Raw genomic sequence first — 20,577 nt, 5'->3', positions numbered from 1 at the left:
AGGTTGGCCACCTGTGTGCGCAAAAGCATTTTCCTGCCTCTCCCTTAAAAAAAAAAAAAAAAAAAAAAACAACTAATTTGGATGAGTTTTTCTACTGGGGTCTTTATGATCATTGGACTTTACTGGAGCCGAGTGCTAATTTGCTTTAAATAAGCGTAAAGCTTGGATTTTCTTGTAATCGATAGAAGCATTTATCCTAAGAAAGAAATAGATCTCAGCTTCGTTAGTTTAGGAGGAGGACGAAATAGAAGGGTATCGAAAGGATTAAAAATGTAAACAATAATTTTCTCTTTGTTCTTGTGTTTTCTATTTTGACACATTTTTTTACCATTAGACAAGCAAATAACAGTTATATTACCGTCATGCACACAAATAATTACTATTATTTATGTTATTATTATGTATATTGTGTAATTAATAATATTACATCACTGTAAAAAAAAACTAGATAAAAAGACTGAAATTCACAAGTTTCTCTTAAATTGATCATGGAATTTTTTTAGGAAAGTGAAGCAAGACCTAGATCACCGAGTCCAGAGCCTGAGACATTTGTAAGCTAATATTATTAAGCGTTATTCCTATGACTAATATTTTAAAATATAAAATACTCTCTCACTTTTCTCTCCCCTTTTTATTAAATTTTCTAAATTGCATATAATCTAGTTAAATGTGTATAATTTACTACTACATTATATTTATACTCTACGAATAGGTGTGTGATATGTATTGATTATCTAACGGCTTGTGTGGCTGTCTTCCAAAGGTCAATAATCCGATATTAAAATGTTATTTTAAAATGTTTATTCACAACATTTGAACCATTGCATTCACGTTATATTACACATGCTTGATATTTTCGACCGATATCAAACTAATATACCTTGAGAAAAAACATTGAAACGGTTACCATTTGTATGTGGGTATACTTACAAAATTTAGGTTCTTAGAACCCTGGATGATGTGCAAATTGTCACTTGTGTAAGTAGAGCCACATATAAGTTGTGTATTCAACAAATGATTGATTGCAATTTATAATAGTTCGGAAAACCTTTCTTGTACTCTTTGTTCAGTAATCTTCTTTCAGTAACCCACTATTTTCAATTTACAGGTCAAAAGACCTGTTTTAAGTTCTTGAGAATTTTTTAGACTTATAGGTTTCCATTTCCGTAGAGTTGATTGACAAGAATATTATCAATTGCATCAGAGGTGAGAGATTTACCTTTGGAAATATTATAATATATTACATTTAAGGAATATATATTTTTTATTATGTAAGAGCATACATTAATACAGTTATGGTTCCTGTGTGGAAAATATTTATTTTGTAGCTTGTAGTATTATGCTCATTTATCTAATTGTTATGAACAACTAAACTAGAATGTTTGTCTTTGCTTTTCACAGACGTCGGGACTCCTGAACTTACCGAGCTGGGCAGCGGTAAGAATACTGAATTATCTGTTTTATTTTGTAATCCTAAACTAAATAACAGGTAGGCTAATATCACTACAGGCCTAACACGTATTTACAGTCGACTGGATAAAGAGTACATTTGTGGAAGTTCGGCCTAAAACCGATTATTTCCAATGAGATCTCATTTTTAATATCTCTTAACATTTAGTCAAACAAACAAGAAATGGAGTTTTACTTTAACGATTTAGAAATAAAATATTTGAGACTAGCATATGGAAGATTCTGATTGTCGAAATAACCTAAAATTTGAATTGTACTATGTATTGGGACAATACTGAAATTTATATGGAATGACAGGGTTAATTTAAAAATTATTTTTAAAAAAACACGTTTTGTAATATCGCAACTTTTAAGAAAAGTTTACATTTATTGTGTCAAGTATTTTTATATTATTTTAAATTTAATAAAAGCCAGATAATTCCTTTCCTTTCAAGAGTTTATTGACAAAATATTTTAGCAACTGCAACAGAAGTGGGATATTGGGTGAAAAATGTACCACCCAAAGAATACCTATTAGTAAACTATCTAATTTTTCAAGTGTATAACCTGAAATTTGTAGGAGTTTCCCAAATATTTTCAGTTTAGTGTACGCTATCTAGAAATACCGTTGGAGAAAGTACTTACACACAAATAACAGTTGTATCACCGTCAGAAACACAAATAATAGTTATATCACCGTCATACACACAAATAAGAGAAATATAACCCTCAGACACACAAATAATAGTTATATCACCGTCATACACACAAATAAGAGAAATATAACCCTCAGACACACAAATAATAGTTATATCACCGTCATACACACAAATAAGAGAAATATAACCCTCAGACACACAAATAACAGTTGTATCACCATCAGGCAGTCAAAATGTTCACTCGAGATTTAATCATGGTATGTTTTTAGGAAAATGAGCAGAGACCGAGATCACCAAGGAGACCAGAGCCTGCGTCGTTTGTAAGCTATTATTATTAAGCTTTATTCATTTATGACTAGTACTTTATAATATAAAATATTCTCTTATTTTTCTCCCCGTCTTTTTTACTTTGCTTTAAGTTACATATATCTATCTAAATGTGTATAACTTGCTTCAATATCACATTTATATTCTTCGAAAAGATGTATAGAACAGATTATCTATAGAATTGTGTGACTGCCTTCCAAAAAGGTCAATAACCAGGGATTAAAATGTCATTTTAAAATGTTCATTTACAAAATTTGAACCGTTTTTTACTCCGTATATTCGACCAGTTGATTGGTTGAAGCATATAATAGTTCAGTAACTGTTTTTTAATCTTTCTTCAGTATTTATTGATTTAAATTATTAATTTGAATAAGGAACAAACATCATTCGATACCACCTACTTTTATTTTACATTTATAGATTATAAGACTTCTTTTAATTTCCTGTTAATTTAGAGTTTTATAGATTTCCATTTATTTGTCATTTGTATATTGTCCATAATGTTTAAAAAATGTAATAACTGAAACGGAAGAAGAATATTTACGCCTGGAAAAATGGTAATTTATTGTTTTAACAAATAGAATACTTTTCATTATTTACAAGGATAAATTAATATAATTTTCATACAGCCTGAGTAGAAAAAAGTTATTATATAGCCAGTTAACACTACGTTATTTATCTAATCGTTATGAAAAACCTAAATTACAGTTTGTTTTTTATGTTTCACAGACGTCAAGAATCCCGAAACTACCAGGCTGGGCAGCGGTAACTATATTGTATTTGCTGTTTTATTTTGTACTACAAAAATAAATAACAGTTAAGTTAATATCATTGTAGGCTCATTGGCATAGCCAGGGCCGTAATAGTGGTTGGCGGGCCCCGGAAAATATATTCAGCCGAGCCCCGTCATTTCCTGCCACCACGCCCCTGTCACACCTCTTCATCACCCACCTCCTGCAGTTATCAAATTGACATAATCTTATTATTTCGTTAACGAGAGTAAAATTCAAAATATGCTGCAAAAGTTATGGGAAAATCTTACGATTACACCATTTTAAGCATTGTTGTATAATACTACTTAATTTAGTAAGCTCTAAAAATCTTTAATAATTAGTCTGTTAATTATACGATGGAAATTATTGTTAAGTACTGATGATTCTGAGATAACTCTTTTAAAAGACGTGTTTATTATTTTATTTTTGATTTGAATTAAACAAAATTCCTCTTTTGTATCGACATTCCAGTTATAATTCATCGGGCAGATCGGACGCAAATGTTGGTATTAGTATTTGCAAGAGTTATTTATTGTTAAAAATTGTTGGTTCATAACAGAAACTATAATTGACTTTTCCGATCGAATGCACAATATAAATAAATATGATCGAGATTAATAAATGAATAGTAGTAAGGTTGTCATTTTAAAAGTAATAATCACATTTCTCCGAAATTGTAATGAAATATTTTAAAATTTAACATAAAATAACATTAAAGTTTAATAAAATTGACTTATCTCGTCCTTCGCCACTGTCCCATCAAATCTACGTGTGGTGGGGCCGCGGTAAGGTTGTCCTAAAATACTGGTCTGAGTACGGGCTGGGTCTCTAACCTCTTTACAGTCAATTAGATAGAGCACGTTCGGTGGAAGTCCAATATAAAACCGATTACTTCCACTGAAATCTCGCTATCGGTAACTCTTATCAGTAAACAAAAATTAAATTCCACTTTGAATATGTAAAGTAAAATATTAGAGCCTAGGATAAGTAGGATTCTGGTTTGTCGAAATAGTTTTCCATTTAAATTGTATATTTACTTTATATCTATTATGTTATCTTCAATCTAAGCCCGATTAGCCCTTTCCATTATTGATTGATAGTATGTGGATACATACTACATAATACAAGACACGTGTCTGTTTCCGTTCAGCCTTTTCGTTATTATTTTATTGTCTATAAGTAGAGTTGATTGAAAAAACTGATTAACTGCAACAGAGATGAGAGATTCATTTCCGAAATAAATAGGGAGATCTTTCAGAAGACTTTATTGAAAGTTTTCACAGCGTATGGAATGCAATTTTTAGGACTTTCCTAATGTTTTTGATTTAGTACACGCTACCTAGAAATGTCTTTGGAGATAATTGTTTCATAAAAATAAGATAATGATATTTAGTAACTTTTACCACATTATTGGGATGAAGTTTCCACTGAAGTATTTATGATCGTTGGATTTTATAGATATTTTTAGGTTACATTTAAGAGCCTTATAACATCGTATAAGCCTTGTAAGGCACACAATTAACAATGATATCAGCGCCAGACACAAAAATAACAGTTATACCACCGTCAGACACACAAATAATATTATATAGTTATCAGACACACGATAGTACTTTTATTTACGCCAAACGCACAAATAACAGTAATATCACCGTCAGACAACTAGAAAAATATAGTCTCCGATTAACAAATTATGCATTAACTGCAACAGAGGTGGGAGATTCATTTCCGGAATAAATATATTTCCTTAGGGAGGTCTTTAAGAAACTTTATTAAAAGTTTTCACAGTGTATAGGACGCAATTGTATGACATTCCCAACGTTTCAGATTTAGTATACGCTATCTAGAAATATCGTTGGAGAATATACTTTCATATACAGAATGGTAAAAAAGTCCCGGAACGGTTTAATATATTTTTTACCAATATAGATAAAGTAATGAGACTTGGTATATCAATAATAGTCATAAATGTCTAGTTTGTTGAAGGTATTAAAACTTTTTTATCCCTTATGGGGGACGGCCCCACGAGGAGTCAGACAAAATTCTTAAATAGCGGCATAGGTCGAGTTTTATATCAAATTAAAGGTCCTTAGTTAGTAGAACACATTGCCGCAAACCGGACCTCAAAAGGTTCACTCTAACTGAAATGGCGGCGTTTTAAAGTTATTCGTCATTTATCTGTGATGCGATGAATTAGTTCTTCTGTGTTGGCAACATTCATTGCAACAATGGGATTTCCGGATAGTGTATTGGTCTTGAAAACTCATTAGTGTTTACATCCTTTCTATTCAGTGAAAGTTGTTTTTGACATTCCTGTTGAAAATCCAACTGCAGGGTCATTAACTGTGTTGTGTATCTTATCATTCTGAGGGTAGAATACGTTTAGACAGGAAACTTAATTTTCCCTCATGAGCTGTTACAAAGTCGATCTTAAGTTAAGATTTGTAAAGTGTAGATTGGGTTTAATTTAATTGTTAACAGTGACTAGATGTGAATCTTGTGATAGGGATGTCTCTGACTGAGACTGAGAGAATAAACCTGCTTATGATGAGGGGGTATGGTGACCGTGTACGATCATATGACGAAGTTGTGCATTTATTTAATGACACATTTCCGGACCGGCCCACCAATATCAAAGTTTACCGTCTGTAGAACAGTCCAACGATTTCTAGATACCGGCAATGGTAAAGACCGTCCAAGAAGTGGTAGACCTTTATCTGCTACTGACGAAAATACATCCATAGAAGTATTACAAAGTTTTATCGAAGAGCCACACACATCAACAAGAACCGCAGCAACTAATCACGGAATAAGCCATGTTTCAGTGTTATACGTTTTAAAACAAAATCACTATTATCCGTATAAGGTCAGATTGGTCCAGGAGCTTTCGGAAGACGATTTTGACAGAAGAATGGAATTTTGTGAGATAATGATGAATAGATTATGTACAAGATCGAAATTTCTTAGCAAAAGTTGTATTTTCAGACGAAGCTACCTTTACACTTCATGGCGATGTAAGTAGGCATAACTGTCGTTATTGGAGCGGACGACAATCTTCACTGGATGAGGGAAAGCCATACCCAGAAACCTGAAAAAGTTAACGTGTGGGCTGGGATTGTTGGCAATCATATTGTTGGACCTTTCATAATCAATGGAAATTTGAATGGGGTGACATATGAATTGATGTTGAGAGAAACCATTATACCGGCTTTACGTGCTGTGTTGGGTCGAAGTTATAACACAGTATGGTTTTCAACAGGATGGTGCACCACCTCATTATGCTTTACAAGTACGAGCGCTGCTTGACAGAGAGTTTCACAATCGTTGGATAGGACGTAAGGGAGCAATAGAGTGGCCACCTAGATCACCTGATCTAAATCCTCTTGATTTCATTTTATGGGGTTATTTAAAACAAAGGTTTTTTTTTAACTAAGCCTGCCAACACAGAAGAACTAATTCACCGCATAACAGAGGAAACTCATCAAATACCTCCTGAGATGATTCAAAAAGTTATTGAAGGCTTCTACCACAGATTGGGCTATTGCCAAGAGAAACTTGGACAACATTTTGAACACTTTCTATAACTGTAAGTACTAAATTTTCAATTCTAATTATTAAATTAATGTTATCTTAATGTAAGAGAATGACTTATTTGGATAAATGACGAATAACTTTAAAACGCCGCCATTTCAGTTAGAGTGAACCTTTTGAGGTCCAGTTTGCGGCAATGTGTTTCTACTAACTAAGACCTTTAATTTTATATAAAACTCGACCTATGCCGCTATTTAAGAATTTTGTCTGACTCCTCGTGGGCCGTCCCCCATAAGGGATAAAAAAGTTTTAATACCTTCAAAAACTATGGCTATTATTGATATACCAAGTCTCATTACTTATCTATATTGGTAAAAAATATATTAAACCGTTTCGGGACTTTTTTACCATTCTGTATATAGCATAATGTCATTTAGTATACATTTTCCAGATTATAATTAGGATGAGATTTTGTACTGGAGTTCTTATGATCATTGGATTTTATCTATAGATTACTGTCTAGGAGCCGAATAACATTTATATCAACGTCAGACATACAAATAACAGTTATATTACCGTAAGACACACAAATAACAGTTAAGCCACCCTCAGACACACGAATAATAGTTATATCACATTCAGACAACTAGATAGACTGAAAGTCAAAATTTCCACCCCAAATTTATCATGGTATGTTGTTAGGAATGTGAGCCAACACCGAGATCACCAAGGAGACCAGAGCCTGCGTCGTTTGTAAGTTATTTTTATTAAGCTTTATTCCTATGACTCGAACTTACAAATATAAAATATTCTCTCATTCTTCTCCTAGGGTTTTTTAATTTATCGAAGTTGCATACATCTATATAAATTTGTACAATTTTCTAAAACAGCACATTGATATTCTACGAATAGCTGTGGTATGGACGGATTAAATAAGTAATTGTGTGGATGCCTTCCAGGAAGGTCAAGGATTGAAAAATCATTTTAAAATGTTCATTCACAGAATTTGAACCATTTTTTTTTTTTTACTTTATATTACACATGCATGATATATACCACCGATACTAATCCAATATACATTGACAAAAACATAGAAACCCTTTAAATGTTATGTGTGTATACTTACAAAATGCAGAGTATTAGAAACATAGATGATGTGCAAATCTTCACTTGTGTAAGAAGAGACACATATAAGGTATAAAATTTTTTTTACCCTGTATATTCGACCAATGATTGGTTGAATCGTATAATAGTAGCAGATTTTTTTTGTAATCTTTCATTCGTAATATTTATCATAATTAATTAGTAATCTTTATTAAAGAACAAATTCATTCATAACCAACTACCCACTTGTTTGCCATTTGTAGGTATGAAAGACTTATTTCAAGTTTCTATGAATTTTGAGTTTTATAGATTTCCTTTTATTTGTCATCAGGTTATTCTCCATAGCGTTGATAGACAAAATATTTTATTAACTGAAACAGGGTTAGAATTTATACGTCAGGAAAAAGTGTAATGTATTGTTTTTCATGAATAGATTGCTTTCATTACTTTCGAGTATAAATTAATATAATTTTGCAGCATACTGTGTGCAAATAAGTTATGATGTATCTTGTTACGTTTTTTACATTTATCTAATCGTTACGAACAACTAAATAACATTTTATTATTTATCTTTCACAGACGACAGGAATCCCGAACCTACCGGGCTGGGCAGCGGTAACTATATTTTACTTTCTGTTTTATTTTGTGATACAAACATAAATAATGCGTAGATTAATATCATTGTAGTCTTATAGTCTTATCCAGGGACGTACTCAGCTTTGGCGGGCCCCAGAAAAGATATTCGGCGGGGCCCCGCTATGTCCCACCACCACGCCTCCGTCACAAGACTTCATTCCTCCTCCCCCGTTAACCCATTTATATAATCTTGTTATTATATTTATGATACTAAGACTCAATTTATGCTCCTAAAAATAAGTACTGAAAAATGTTATAATTAGACCATTTTAAGCATGGTTTTAGTTCATAAAAATTATTACATATTGAGTTTTAATTAAAAATTATTATTTTAGTGAGTTTAATTTTTTCTAATAACTATTTTATTTATTGCTCGATTAAAATTATGTTTTAAATATTAATAATCATAAAAAAATTATTTAACAGACGTATTATGTTTTATTTGGATTCTTGTTTGAAGATAATTGGTCTTTTGAATTGACATTGCATTTGTCAAAATATGCTGCAAAAAAGTACCGAAAATTTTATAAGACAATTTAAGCATTGTTTAATTAACTATTTAATTTATTGTGCTTTAAAAATGTTTAATAACTAGTCTATTAATTGGCCGATTGATATTATGTTTAGGTATTGATGATTGTGAGAGAACCCTTTAAAATACAGTGATTTTTTTTTTCTTTTCCTTTTATTCTCAATTGGACATAATCGTCTTTTGTATCGACATTCCAGTTTTGATTCATCGGGGCATACCGGACGCAGTTATGCGTATTGGTAAATGTGAGGGCTATTTGTTGTTAAAAGTTGTTGTTTCATCGCAGGAACTATTGTTGACTTTTGAATGCATAATATAAATAAACACGATCGAGATTGTTAAATTAAAAAGTTATTATTTTAAAAGTAATAGTCACAGTTACCTCGAAATTGTTACAATAAGTTACGAAATTACAAATTCAACCGATGCTAGCATTACAGTTCTTAGATTGGGCAAGATATTGTTTGTCGTCGCTGTCCCTTCAAATCCACGTATGGCGGGGCCGCGGTAAAATTGTCCGAAAAATCTGGTCTAAGTACGGGCCTGGGCCTAAAATCTCTTTACAGTTGAGTAGAAAAAGGGCACATCTGGTGTAAATTCAGCCTAAAAGCCATTGAAATCTCGTTGTCGGTAACTCTTAAAAAATGGAAAATTCCAGAGAGACATTCCACTTTAAAGATGAGTAATAAAATATTAGGATATAAAATATGTAGGACTCTGGTTGGTCAAAACAACCTTAAATTTAAATAGTACATTCTATTGAAAATATATTAAGGTTGAATGTTTTCACAGAGTATAAAATACAAATTGTAGGACTTTCCCATGTTTTCGATATAGTATACTCTTTCTAGAAATATTATTGTTGGAGAACATACTTTAAAAAATGCTTATATATTATAATTGGGATGAGTTTTTCTACTGGGCTATTTATGATCATAGGTCTTTATATATTTATCTGTAGGTCTGTCTAGGAGACGAATGCCAATTTACATTATTTTAGTGCAAAGCATATTTTTGTTGTAACCGAAAAAGGATTTTATCTACGAAATAAATAGGGCGTCAACTACGTTAGTTTTGGTGTAAGTCAAAATGGAAGTGTATGGAAAAGGTCAACAAAATAAAACAATAATTTTCTTTCTAATCCTATGTTTTCCTAACTTCACACACATAAAACACTGTCAAACAAGCAAATAATAGTTACATTACCGTCTGACACACAAATATATATATATATATATATATACACACAAATAACAGTTATTTTACCGTCAGACACACAAATAACAGTTATATTACCGTCCGACACACAAATAATAGTTATATCACCGTCGGACACACAAATAATAGTTACATTACAGTCCGACACACAAATAATAGTTATATCACCGTCGGACATAAAAATAACAGTTATATTACAGTCAGACACACAAATAACAGTTATATCACCGTCAGACACACAAATAACAGTTATATTACCGTATGATACAAATAATAATTGGAATTTTGTTTAGGAAAGTGAGCCAAGACCGAGACCAACAAGGAGACCAAGGCCTGAGGCGTTTGTAAGCTATTATTATTAAGCTTTACTCCTATGGCTAGTACTTTAATATATAAATAATTCTCTTATTTTTCGCTCTCCTTTTTATTACTTTTTCTAAATTGTAAATATCTATCTAAATGTGCATAATTTTCTACATCATATTGATATTCTATGATTAGGTATGATACGTACTTATTATCTAAAGGCTTGTCTGGCTGGCTGCCTCTCAGGAAGGTCAGGAATCGAAATGTTGTTTTAAAACGTTTATTCACAAACTTTAAACCATTCTATTCACTTTATATTACACAAGCATGATATTTTCCATTGATACTACTAATCCAATATACCTTGAGAAAAAACGTATAAACCATTACAGTTTGTATGTGGTATAGTAACAAAATGTAAGATATTAGAACACTTAATGATGTAAATATTTTAATTTGTCAAAGTAGAGTACATAAAATATATAAAAGCTTTCCCAATTTTTTATCACCATGTATATTCGGCCAATCATTGATTGAGGTGCATAATAGTTCAGTAATTTTTTTTCGTAACCTTCTTCAGTAATATTTATTTTAATTGGTAATCCTTTAGTAAGCAACAAGTTAGTTCATAACCATCTACTTTTATTTGAGAATTGTGGCTTAAAAGTCCTTTTTCAAGTTCCTGAGAATTTGGGTTTATAGATTTCCATTTATTTGTCATTAGTTGATATTGCCCATAGTTTTGTTGGACAAACTATTTTATTATCTAAAAAATAAGTATGTAGAAATATTTACGTCCGGAACAATTGTGATGTATTGTTTTTATGAATATATTGCTTTCATTATTTACAAGTATAAATTAATACAATTCCGAAACATCGGAAAAAGGCCATGTGTGGAAAAAGGCTATTATGTAGCATGTTTTATTATGTTCATTTATCTAATCGTTATGAACAACTAAATTACAATTTGTTATTTATCTTTCACAGGGGACAGGAATCCCGAACCTACCGGGCTGGGCAGCGGTAACTATACTGTACTTTCTGTTTTATTTAGTAATAAAATAATAAATGAAGGGTATATTAATACCATTGTAGTCTTACAGTCCTAACCAGGGCCGTCCTCAGCTTTGGCGAGTCCCGGAAATGACTTTCGCCCGGGCCCCGTCATTTCTCGCCACGACTCCTCTGTCACACCGCTTCATCACCCCCCCCCCCCCCACACAAAAGTTATCCAATTGACATAATATTATTATTTAGTTAATGCTAGTAAGATTCAAAGTATGCTGCAAAAAGTACAGAAAATCGTATAATTAGACCATTTTAAAGCACTGTTTAAATTAACTACTTAATTTAGTAAGCTCTAAAAATGTTTAATAATCAGTCAATTAGTTGTCCGATTGAATTTATTTTGTATTGTATAGGTCTATAGGTATTGATGAGTTTGAGAGAAACTCCTTTTAAAACGTGATTTTATGGTACTTTTATTTTAAAATGAAGATAATTTGTCTTGTGTATCAACTTTCATTATGATTCTGGTTGATCGAAATAAACTTAAATTTAAACTTTATATTATATTACGAAGATATCGAGGTTTATACAGCAATAATATGTTTATTAAAAATTGGTATAAAAAGAAGACGTTTTATACAACCAACACTTAAAAGAAAAGTTATGTATTGTGTCGAGCAAGGATAAATTATGTTATCTTCAATCTAAGCCCGATAAGCCCTTTCCATTATTGAGGGATAGCATGTATCAATGAAAACGTGTATGTTTTCATTCAATATTTTCGTTATTGTTTTATATTCCATAGAGTTGATAAAAAAAATGTTATTGACTGCAACAGAGGTGTGAAATTTATTTCCGCAATAAATGTATTTCCAAAGGGAGCTCTTTTAGAAGACTTTATTTAACGTTTCCACAGTGTATGGGATGCAATTTGCAGGACATTTGCAACGTTTTCGATTTAGTATACAGTATCTAGATGTATCATTGGAGAAACTACTTTCATACCTATAAGGTAATCAGTTTTAATATAATTTCTCCAGATTATAACTGGCATATGCTTTTATACTGGAGTATTCATAATCATTGGTTTTCATAGATTGTATCTCCAGATTACTGTCTAGGAGCCGAATAACATTTATATCACCGTCAGACACAAATAACAGTTATATCACCGTAAGACACACAAATTATAATTAAATCACTGTCAGACACAGGAATAATAGTTACATCACCGTCAAACAACTAGATCAGTAGACTGAAAATCACAGTTTCGCCCCCAGATTGACGATGATATATTTTTAGGAATGTGAGCCAACACCGAGATCACCAAGGAAACCAGAGCCTGCGTCGGTTGTAAGCTATTTTTATTATGCTTTATTCCTATGACTAGGATTTTATAATATTGAATATTTTATCATTTTTTTCTCCTCAATTTGTAATATTTTATCAAAGTTACATATATCTATCTAAATGTGTATAATATGATACAACATCACATTGATATTCTACGAATTGGTGTGATATGAACTGAGTATCTAAATGCTTATGTCACTGCCTTCCAAGAAGGTCAGGGATTAAAATGTCAGTTTAAAATGATTCTTCACACAAATTTAAACTATTGCATTCACTTTATAGTACACATGCATGATATTTTCTACCGATACTAATACTAAGAAAAAACATACAAAACTCTTATAACTTGTACGTGATTATACTCACAAATTGTAAGTTATTCTATCCCTTGATGATGGGCATATTTTAATTTATGTAAAAAAGGCTACATACCTATCGTAAAAGTTTTCCCATATTTTCACCCTGCTATTTTAAATAGTTATAATAAAAATGTATAATATTTCATTACATGTTTTTTTGTAATATTTCTTTAGCAATATTTATTTTAATTTGAAATATCCAATAATGGTTTAAAAGTTTATTCATAACTACTTACTTATATTTGCCAGAGTGTTGATTGACAAAATATTAAAGTAACTGAAACTAAGGTAGAATATTTTAATGTATTGTTTTCATGAATGCACTCATTATTTAAGGGTATAATTTAATATATCTTTGAAACATCCTGTAGGGAAAAGATTAACTTGTTGCATTATGTTAATTTAACTAATAGTTATGAACAACTAAGTAACAATTTGTTCTTTATCTCTCACAGACGACAGGAATCCCGAGGCTACCGGGCTGGGCAGGGGTAACTATATTGTATTTTCTGTTGTATTTTGTAATAAAATATAAATAATAGCTAGGTTAATATCGCTGTAGGCCAATATGCCTACGTAAGGGACGTACTCAGCTTTGGCGGGCCCCGAAAAAGATATTCACCCGGGCCTAGTCATTACCCGTCACCACGCCCCCGTTATACCGCTTCGTACTTCCCCTCTCCCCCCCACGGTATCCCATTGACATAATGTTACTATTTTGTTAATGATAGTAATATTCAATATACGCTGCTAAAACAGTCATGGCAATTTTATAATTTGACCGTTTAAGCATTGTTTTAATTATTTAATGAATTTAGTGGGCTCTAAAAAGGTTTAATAATTAGTCTATTGGTTGTCCGATTTAAATTAATTATAAATATTGATAATAGAGAGAAAAACCATTAAAGGACATGATATTTATTTTACTGTTTTCGTCAACTGAATATAGTTCGTCTTTTGAATCGCCATTTCAGTTATAATTCATCGGGTCAGACCGGATGCAAATGTTGGTATTGTAAGAGATATTTGTTGTTAAAAATTTTGGTTTTTTTGTTGATCGAAATAACCTGTAATTAAAATGTTTTATTCTATTGAGACAATACTTAAGTTTATGTAGGAATGGAAATTTTTATTAAAAAAACTAGTATAAAAAGAAGACGTATTAAAATACCAACACTTGCAACAAAAGTTAAAATGTATTGAGTCAAGCGATGATACAGTCAAATCTTAGCGATGATTTATGTTATGTTCAATCTAAGCCCGATAAGTCCTTTCCATTATTGACTGATAGCATGTATCTATGAAAGGTGTTTGTTTCCATTCACCACATTCGTTATCATTTTATTGTCTATAGAGTTGATTAAAAACTGAATTAACTGCAACATAGGTGGGATATTTTTTAAATAATAAATTTCAAAAGGGAGGTGTTTTAGGAGACTGTTAAAAGTTTTCATAACGTACGTATTGCAATTTTTAGAACTTTCCAAATGTTTTCAACTTAGTATACGCTATCAAGAAATTTTTTTTGGAGAACGTGCTTTCATAAATTGTAGATAATGACATTTAGTAACTTTTTCCAGATTATAATCGAGATACGTCTTTCTACTGGATTATTTATGATCATTGGATTTTATATATTTTACCTTTAGTTAACTGTCTAGGAACGGAATAACATTTTATCAACGCCAGACACACAAATAACAGTTATATCATCGTCAGACACACAAACAACAGTTATATCATCGTCAGACACACAAACAACAGTTATATCATCGTCAGACACACAAACAACAGTTATATCATCGTCGGAAACACAAATAACAGTCATACCAACGTCAAACAACTAGATAAACACACTGAAAGTTACAATTCCCCCCCCATTGATCATGATATATTTTTAGGAATGTGAGCCAACACCGAGATCACCAAGGAGACCAGAGCCTGCGTCGTTTGTAAGCTATTTTTATTAATCTTATTCCTATGACTAGTACTTTAAAATATAAAATATTCTACCATTCTTCTCCCTAGTTTTTTTTTAATTTATCGAAGCTGCATGTATCTATCTAAATGTGTATAATTTTATATATCACATTGATATTCTACGAATTGGTGTGATACGTTCTGGTAATCTAAAGTCCTGTATAGCTGCCTTCCAAGAAAGTAAAAAATCAGGGATTAAAATTTCAGTTTAAATAGTCATTCATAGAATTTACACTATTTTCTTCACTTTATACTACACATGCGTGATATTTTCCATCAATGATACGAATCCAATATACCTTGAAAAAAATATAGAGACTCTTGTAACTTGCACGTAAGTATACTCACACAATGTAGGTTATTAGACACCGTGATGATGTTCATATTTTCACCTGTTTAAATAGAGGTACATACAAGTAATAAAAGTGGAAAGATATTTTTCACCCTCTAATTTGGAACAGTTAAAATAGAAATTTATGATAGTTTAGTAAATGTTTTCTGTTATCTTTTTTCATTACATATTTATTATAATTGGTAAATTTAATAAGGAACATGTTCAATCATAAATACCTAATTCTATTTGCCATTTTTAGGTTTAAAAGACCTAATAATTTCAAGAATTTGAGTTTTATAGATTTCCATTTCCTTGCCATCAGTTTTTTGTCCATAATGTTGATATTCAAAATATGTTATTACAATTTTGAAACATCCTGTTTGGAAAAACGTTATTGTGTAGCTTTTTGCATTATGTTCGTTTATCTAATAGTTATGAACAACTAAATTACAGTTTGTTTTTTTATATTTCACAGACGTCAGGAATCCCGAACCTACCGGGCTGGGCATCGGTAACTATATTGTATTTTCTATTATATTTTGTAATTGAAAAATAAATAATAGGTAGGTTTATATCATTGTAGGCCTATAGGCCTAACCAGGGCATTAAATGATGTATTCAGCTTTGAAGGGCCCCGGAAGATATTCGCCCGGGTCCTGTCATTTACCACCACCACGCCACCGTCACACCGTTTTATACCCCCCCCCCTTCATGGTTATCACAGTAAGATTCAATATATGCTGCAAAAAATATTCATTGAAAATATGTTATAATTGGACTATTTTAAAGCATTGTTTTAATTATTTCATTAATGATGTGAGCTCTAAAAATGTTTAATAATTAGTCTTTTACCTAACTTTTATTCTCAAATTATGACAATTTGTCTTTTGTATTGATATTCCAGTTATGATTTTGTTAATCGATATAACCTTAAATTTTTATGAAACATAAAAAACTAGTATGAAAAGATGACCAACTATTTAAAGAAAAGTCACATTTATTGTGTCAAGCGATGATATATTGTGTTATCTTCAATCTAAGACCGAAAAGCCCTTTCCTTTATGGATTGCTAGTGTGTATCCATGAAACGTATCTGTTTCCATTCACCCTTATCGTCATCATTTTATTTTCCATTAAGAGTTGATTAAGAAAGGATATTAACTGCAACAGAATTTCCCAAGGAAGATATTTATAAGACTATTAAAAGTATTCAGATATATGGAATGCAATTTGCAGGACACTCCCAAAGTTTTTGATTAAATATACGCTATCTAGAAATATCTTTGGATAAAATACTTTCATATATAAGATAATGACATTTAGTAACTTTTTTCAGATTATAATTGGAATGAGTTTTTCTACTGGTTTATTTATGATCATTGGACTTTATACATTTGATCTTCAGGTTATTGTCTATAAGCCGAGTCTCAAATTGCTTTATATAAGCGTAATGCCTGTTTTTCTTGTAAGACATAAATTTTTTTATCCTAGTAAATAAGTAAATAATAGTCATGTCACCCTCAGACACGTAAATAATAGTTATATCACAGTCATACAACTAGATAAACAGACTGAAAGTTGCATTTACTCTCAGATTGACCATGAAATTTTGTTTAGGAAAGTGAGCCAATACCGAGAGCAAGGAGACCAAGGCCTGAGTCGTTTGTAAGCTAATATTATTAAGCTTTATTCCTATGACTAGTACATTAAAATATAAACTACTCTCATTTCTCTCCCCCGCTTTTTAATTTATTGAAGTTTCATATATATATATATATATATATATATATATATATCTTAATGTGTATAATTTGCTAATATAATCAGGGATTAAGTTATCATTTTAAAATGTTTATTTACAAAATGTAAACTATTGTATTCACTTTATAGAACACATGCACGGTATTTTCAACCAATACTAATACAATAGACCTCAAGAAAAAAATATAGAAAATCTTAAAACTTGTACGTGAGTATACTCTCAAAAAGTAAGTTAGTAGACCCCTTGATAATGTGCAATTTTCACTTTTGATCTCACCCTGTAATTATGAATAGTTATAATAAAAATGTATATTAGTTCATTAAATGCTTTTTTTCTTCAGTCATATTTATTTTAATTTTTAATATTTAATAAGGGACAGGTTCATTCATAACCAGTTACTTATATTTCCTATTTGTAGGTTTTTCACCATTTGTGGAAAAAAGTTATTATGTAGCCAGTTAGCATTATGTTCATTTATCTAATCGTTATGAACAACTAATTTATTTTTGTATCTTTTACAGACGACAGGAATCCCGAACCTATCAGGCTGGGCAGCGGTAACTATATTGTATTTTATGTTTTATTTTTTAGTGCAAAAATAATAGCAGGTGGGTTAATATCATTGTAGGCTTATAGGCCTATCCAGGGCCGTATTCAACGTTGGCGGGCCCCAGAAAAATATTTGGGCCCCGTGATTATTCCACATAACTGACTTGACATAATCTTATTATTTTGTTAATGATAGTAAGATTAAATATACGCTGCTGGTAGTAAATACGGAAAGATGTATAATTAGCCTATTTTCAGCATTGTTTTAATTAGCTAATTTATTTAGTGTACCCAAAATGTTTTTTTATAATTAGTCTAATAGTTGTCCGATTTAAATTAATTTTATAAATTGATAATAGAAAAAACATTAAAAGACGTGCTCTTTAAATTGTATTCTCAATTGAAGATAATTCGTCCTTTTTATCGACATTCCAGTAGTTATGATCCTGGCTGATCGAATAAACATAAATTTAAATTCTATTACTAAGCTATCAAGGTTTATATGGTAATGCAATGTTTATTGAAAACTAATATTAAAAGAATACGTTTTATAATACCAACACTTTAAATAAAAATTGAAATATATTGTGTCAAGCGATGATATATATCCATGTATCCATGAATAACATTTATATCACGGTCAGACCCACAAATAACAGTTATATGACCGTTAAACACACAAATAACAGTTAAATCACCGTCAGACAAACAGATCAATAGACTGAAAGTTACAACATTCCCCCCACATTGATCATGATATATATTTTTAGGAATGTGAGCCAACACCGAGATCACCAAGAAGACCAGAGCCTGCGTCGTTTGTAAGCTATTATTATTAAACTTTATTCCTATCACAAGTACTTCATAATATTACACATTGTATAATTTTCTAGTAAATTTGTATTACTTTATCAAAGTTACATATATCTATCTAAATGTGTATAATTTGATACATTACATTGATATTCTACGAATTGGTGTGATATGAACTCAGTATCTAAAGGCTTATGTCACTGCCTTTCAAGATGGTCAGGGATTAAAAATTTCAGTTTAAAATGTTTCTTCACAAAATTTAAACTATATATTCACTTTATAGTAGATATGCATGATATTTTCTACCGATAATAATACTAAAAAACATATAATACTCTTAAAACTTGTACGTGAGTATACTCACAAATTGTAAGTTATAAGTTTCATACATCTATCTAAATGCGTATAATTTTACCCAGCAGGGATCACTTCTGGCTGGTTTATACCTACCAGTTGAACCCACCACTGGGCACAGCAAAAACCGATGTGCCACTTCAATCTGGGCAACCTTATGGATGTCCAGTAGCGGCACATCACTAACCGCAAATGTTGAGATTCTGGGGTTCATGGGCAATTCAATAGGTCTAGTCTACTGTGGAAGATGGCTGTTGGAGTTGGTGGGGTTTGTTCCCTTATCTCAGAGGCTCTTGTTAACCTCAACAAGGGTGTGCCACCCCTGCCTACTTTGACTGGAGAGGCTGGCCTCCCTTCTTCCAGGATGACTTTGAGATGTAGTGCCCTAATTCTTCCTCATGGATCTCGATAGGAGGCGGCCCCTACTCCCTAACCTTACCCATCCTGAATATCTTATCACTCCGGAAGCAGCGCAAAGGTGCTTACAGGACTAAGTGCAATTTATAAGCTTCTTGTCCTAAGTAAAAAAAAAAAAAAAAAAAAATCGTATAATTTACTGCAACATCACATTGATATTCTACGAATTTGTGTGATATGTACTGATTATCTAAATGCTTGTGTCGCTGCTTTCCAAGAATGTCTATACTCAGGGATTAAAATGATAGTTTAAAATTTAAACTATTGTATTCACTTTATCGTACACATGCTTCATATTTTCCACTGATACTAATCCAATAGACCTTATGAATAAACATGCAAAACTCTTATAAATCGTACGTGATTGTACTCACAAAATGTTGGTTATTAGATCTCTTGATGATGTGCATATTTTCATTTCTTTCAACATACCTATCATAAAAGCTTTCCCATTCTTTTCACTGAATCTTTAAATAAATATAATAGAAATGTAAACAGTGCAGTAAATGTTTTTGTAATCTATCATCAGTAATATTTGTTTTATTTGGTAATATTTAACAGGAGACAAGTGCATCCATAACCACTTACTTTTATTTTCAATTTCTAAGTTTAAAAGACCTACTTCAAGGTCCTGAGGATATTTATTTTTATAGATTTCCATTTATTTGTCACCAGTGTATTGTCCTCAGTGTTGATAGACAAGTGTTTTTTATCATCTGAAACAGAGTTAGAATATTTACGTCCGAAATACTTGTAACTTTTCAAGAGTAGATTGCTTTCATTATTTACTAGTAAAAATTAATATAATTTTGAAACATCCTGTTTGGAAATAATTTATCATGTAGCCAGTTAGCATTATGTTAATTTTACCTAATAGTTATGAACAACTAAATTACACTTTGTTTTTTTTATCTTTCACAGACGTCAGGAATCCCGAACCTACCAGGCTGGGCAGCGGTAACTATATTGTATTTGCTGTTTTATTTTATAATCCAAAAATAAATAACAGGTAGGTTAAGGTCATTGTTGACTTATAGGCCTAACCAACGATGGCGGGCCCCGGAAAAGATATCACTCGGGCCCCGTCATTTCGCGCCATTGCGCCCACGTC

At 31.4% G+C, this 20,577-nt stretch overlaps 1 protein-coding gene across 29 annotated transcripts in view; it reads left to right on the top strand.

Annotated features, from left to right (window-relative positions):
- The window catches only part of LOC124362986 (proteoglycan 4-like), a 121,278-nt gene that overhangs the window by 79,391 nt on the left and 21,310 nt on the right, over positions 1-20,577 (top strand). For 7 of the 29 annotated variants that reach the window (XM_046817939.1, XM_046817940.1, XM_046817957.1 and 4 more), the window contains 16 exons: positions 504-551; positions 1,402-1,437; positions 2,378-2,428; positions 3,165-3,200; positions 7,442-7,492; positions 8,423-8,458; positions 10,523-10,573; positions 11,525-11,560; positions 12,848-12,898; positions 13,713-13,748; positions 15,159-15,209; positions 16,047-16,082; positions 17,189-17,236; positions 17,855-17,890; positions 18,653-18,703; positions 20,388-20,423. In XM_046817939.1, coding sequence (XP_046673895.1) covers positions 504-551; positions 1,402-1,437; positions 2,378-2,428; positions 3,165-3,200; positions 7,442-7,492; positions 8,423-8,458; positions 10,523-10,573; positions 11,525-11,560; positions 12,848-12,898; positions 13,713-13,748; positions 15,159-15,209; positions 16,047-16,082; positions 17,189-17,236; positions 17,855-17,890; positions 18,653-18,703; positions 20,388-20,423 — 690 coding nt within the window. The remainder of the gene's footprint in view (positions 1-503; positions 552-1,401; positions 1,438-2,377; positions 2,429-3,164; positions 3,201-7,441; positions 7,493-8,422; positions 8,459-10,522; positions 10,574-11,524; positions 11,561-12,847; positions 12,899-13,712; positions 13,749-15,158; positions 15,210-16,046; positions 16,083-17,188; positions 17,237-17,854; positions 17,891-18,652; positions 18,704-20,387; positions 20,424-20,577) is intronic. The other 22 variants (XM_046817951.1, XM_046817950.1, XM_046817947.1 and 19 more) reach the window with 19 other exon arrangements.

Source organism: Homalodisca vitripennis, chromosome 5 (genome assembly GCF_021130785.1).
Source record: "Homalodisca vitripennis isolate AUS2020 chromosome 5, UT_GWSS_2.1, whole genome shotgun sequence".
In the NCBI taxonomy this organism is placed as follows: domain Eukaryota; kingdom Metazoa; phylum Arthropoda; class Insecta; order Hemiptera; family Cicadellidae; genus Homalodisca; species Homalodisca vitripennis.
The sequence above is the reverse complement of the archived record's forward strand: the minus strand, read 5'-3'. Positions and strand labels throughout refer to the sequence as shown.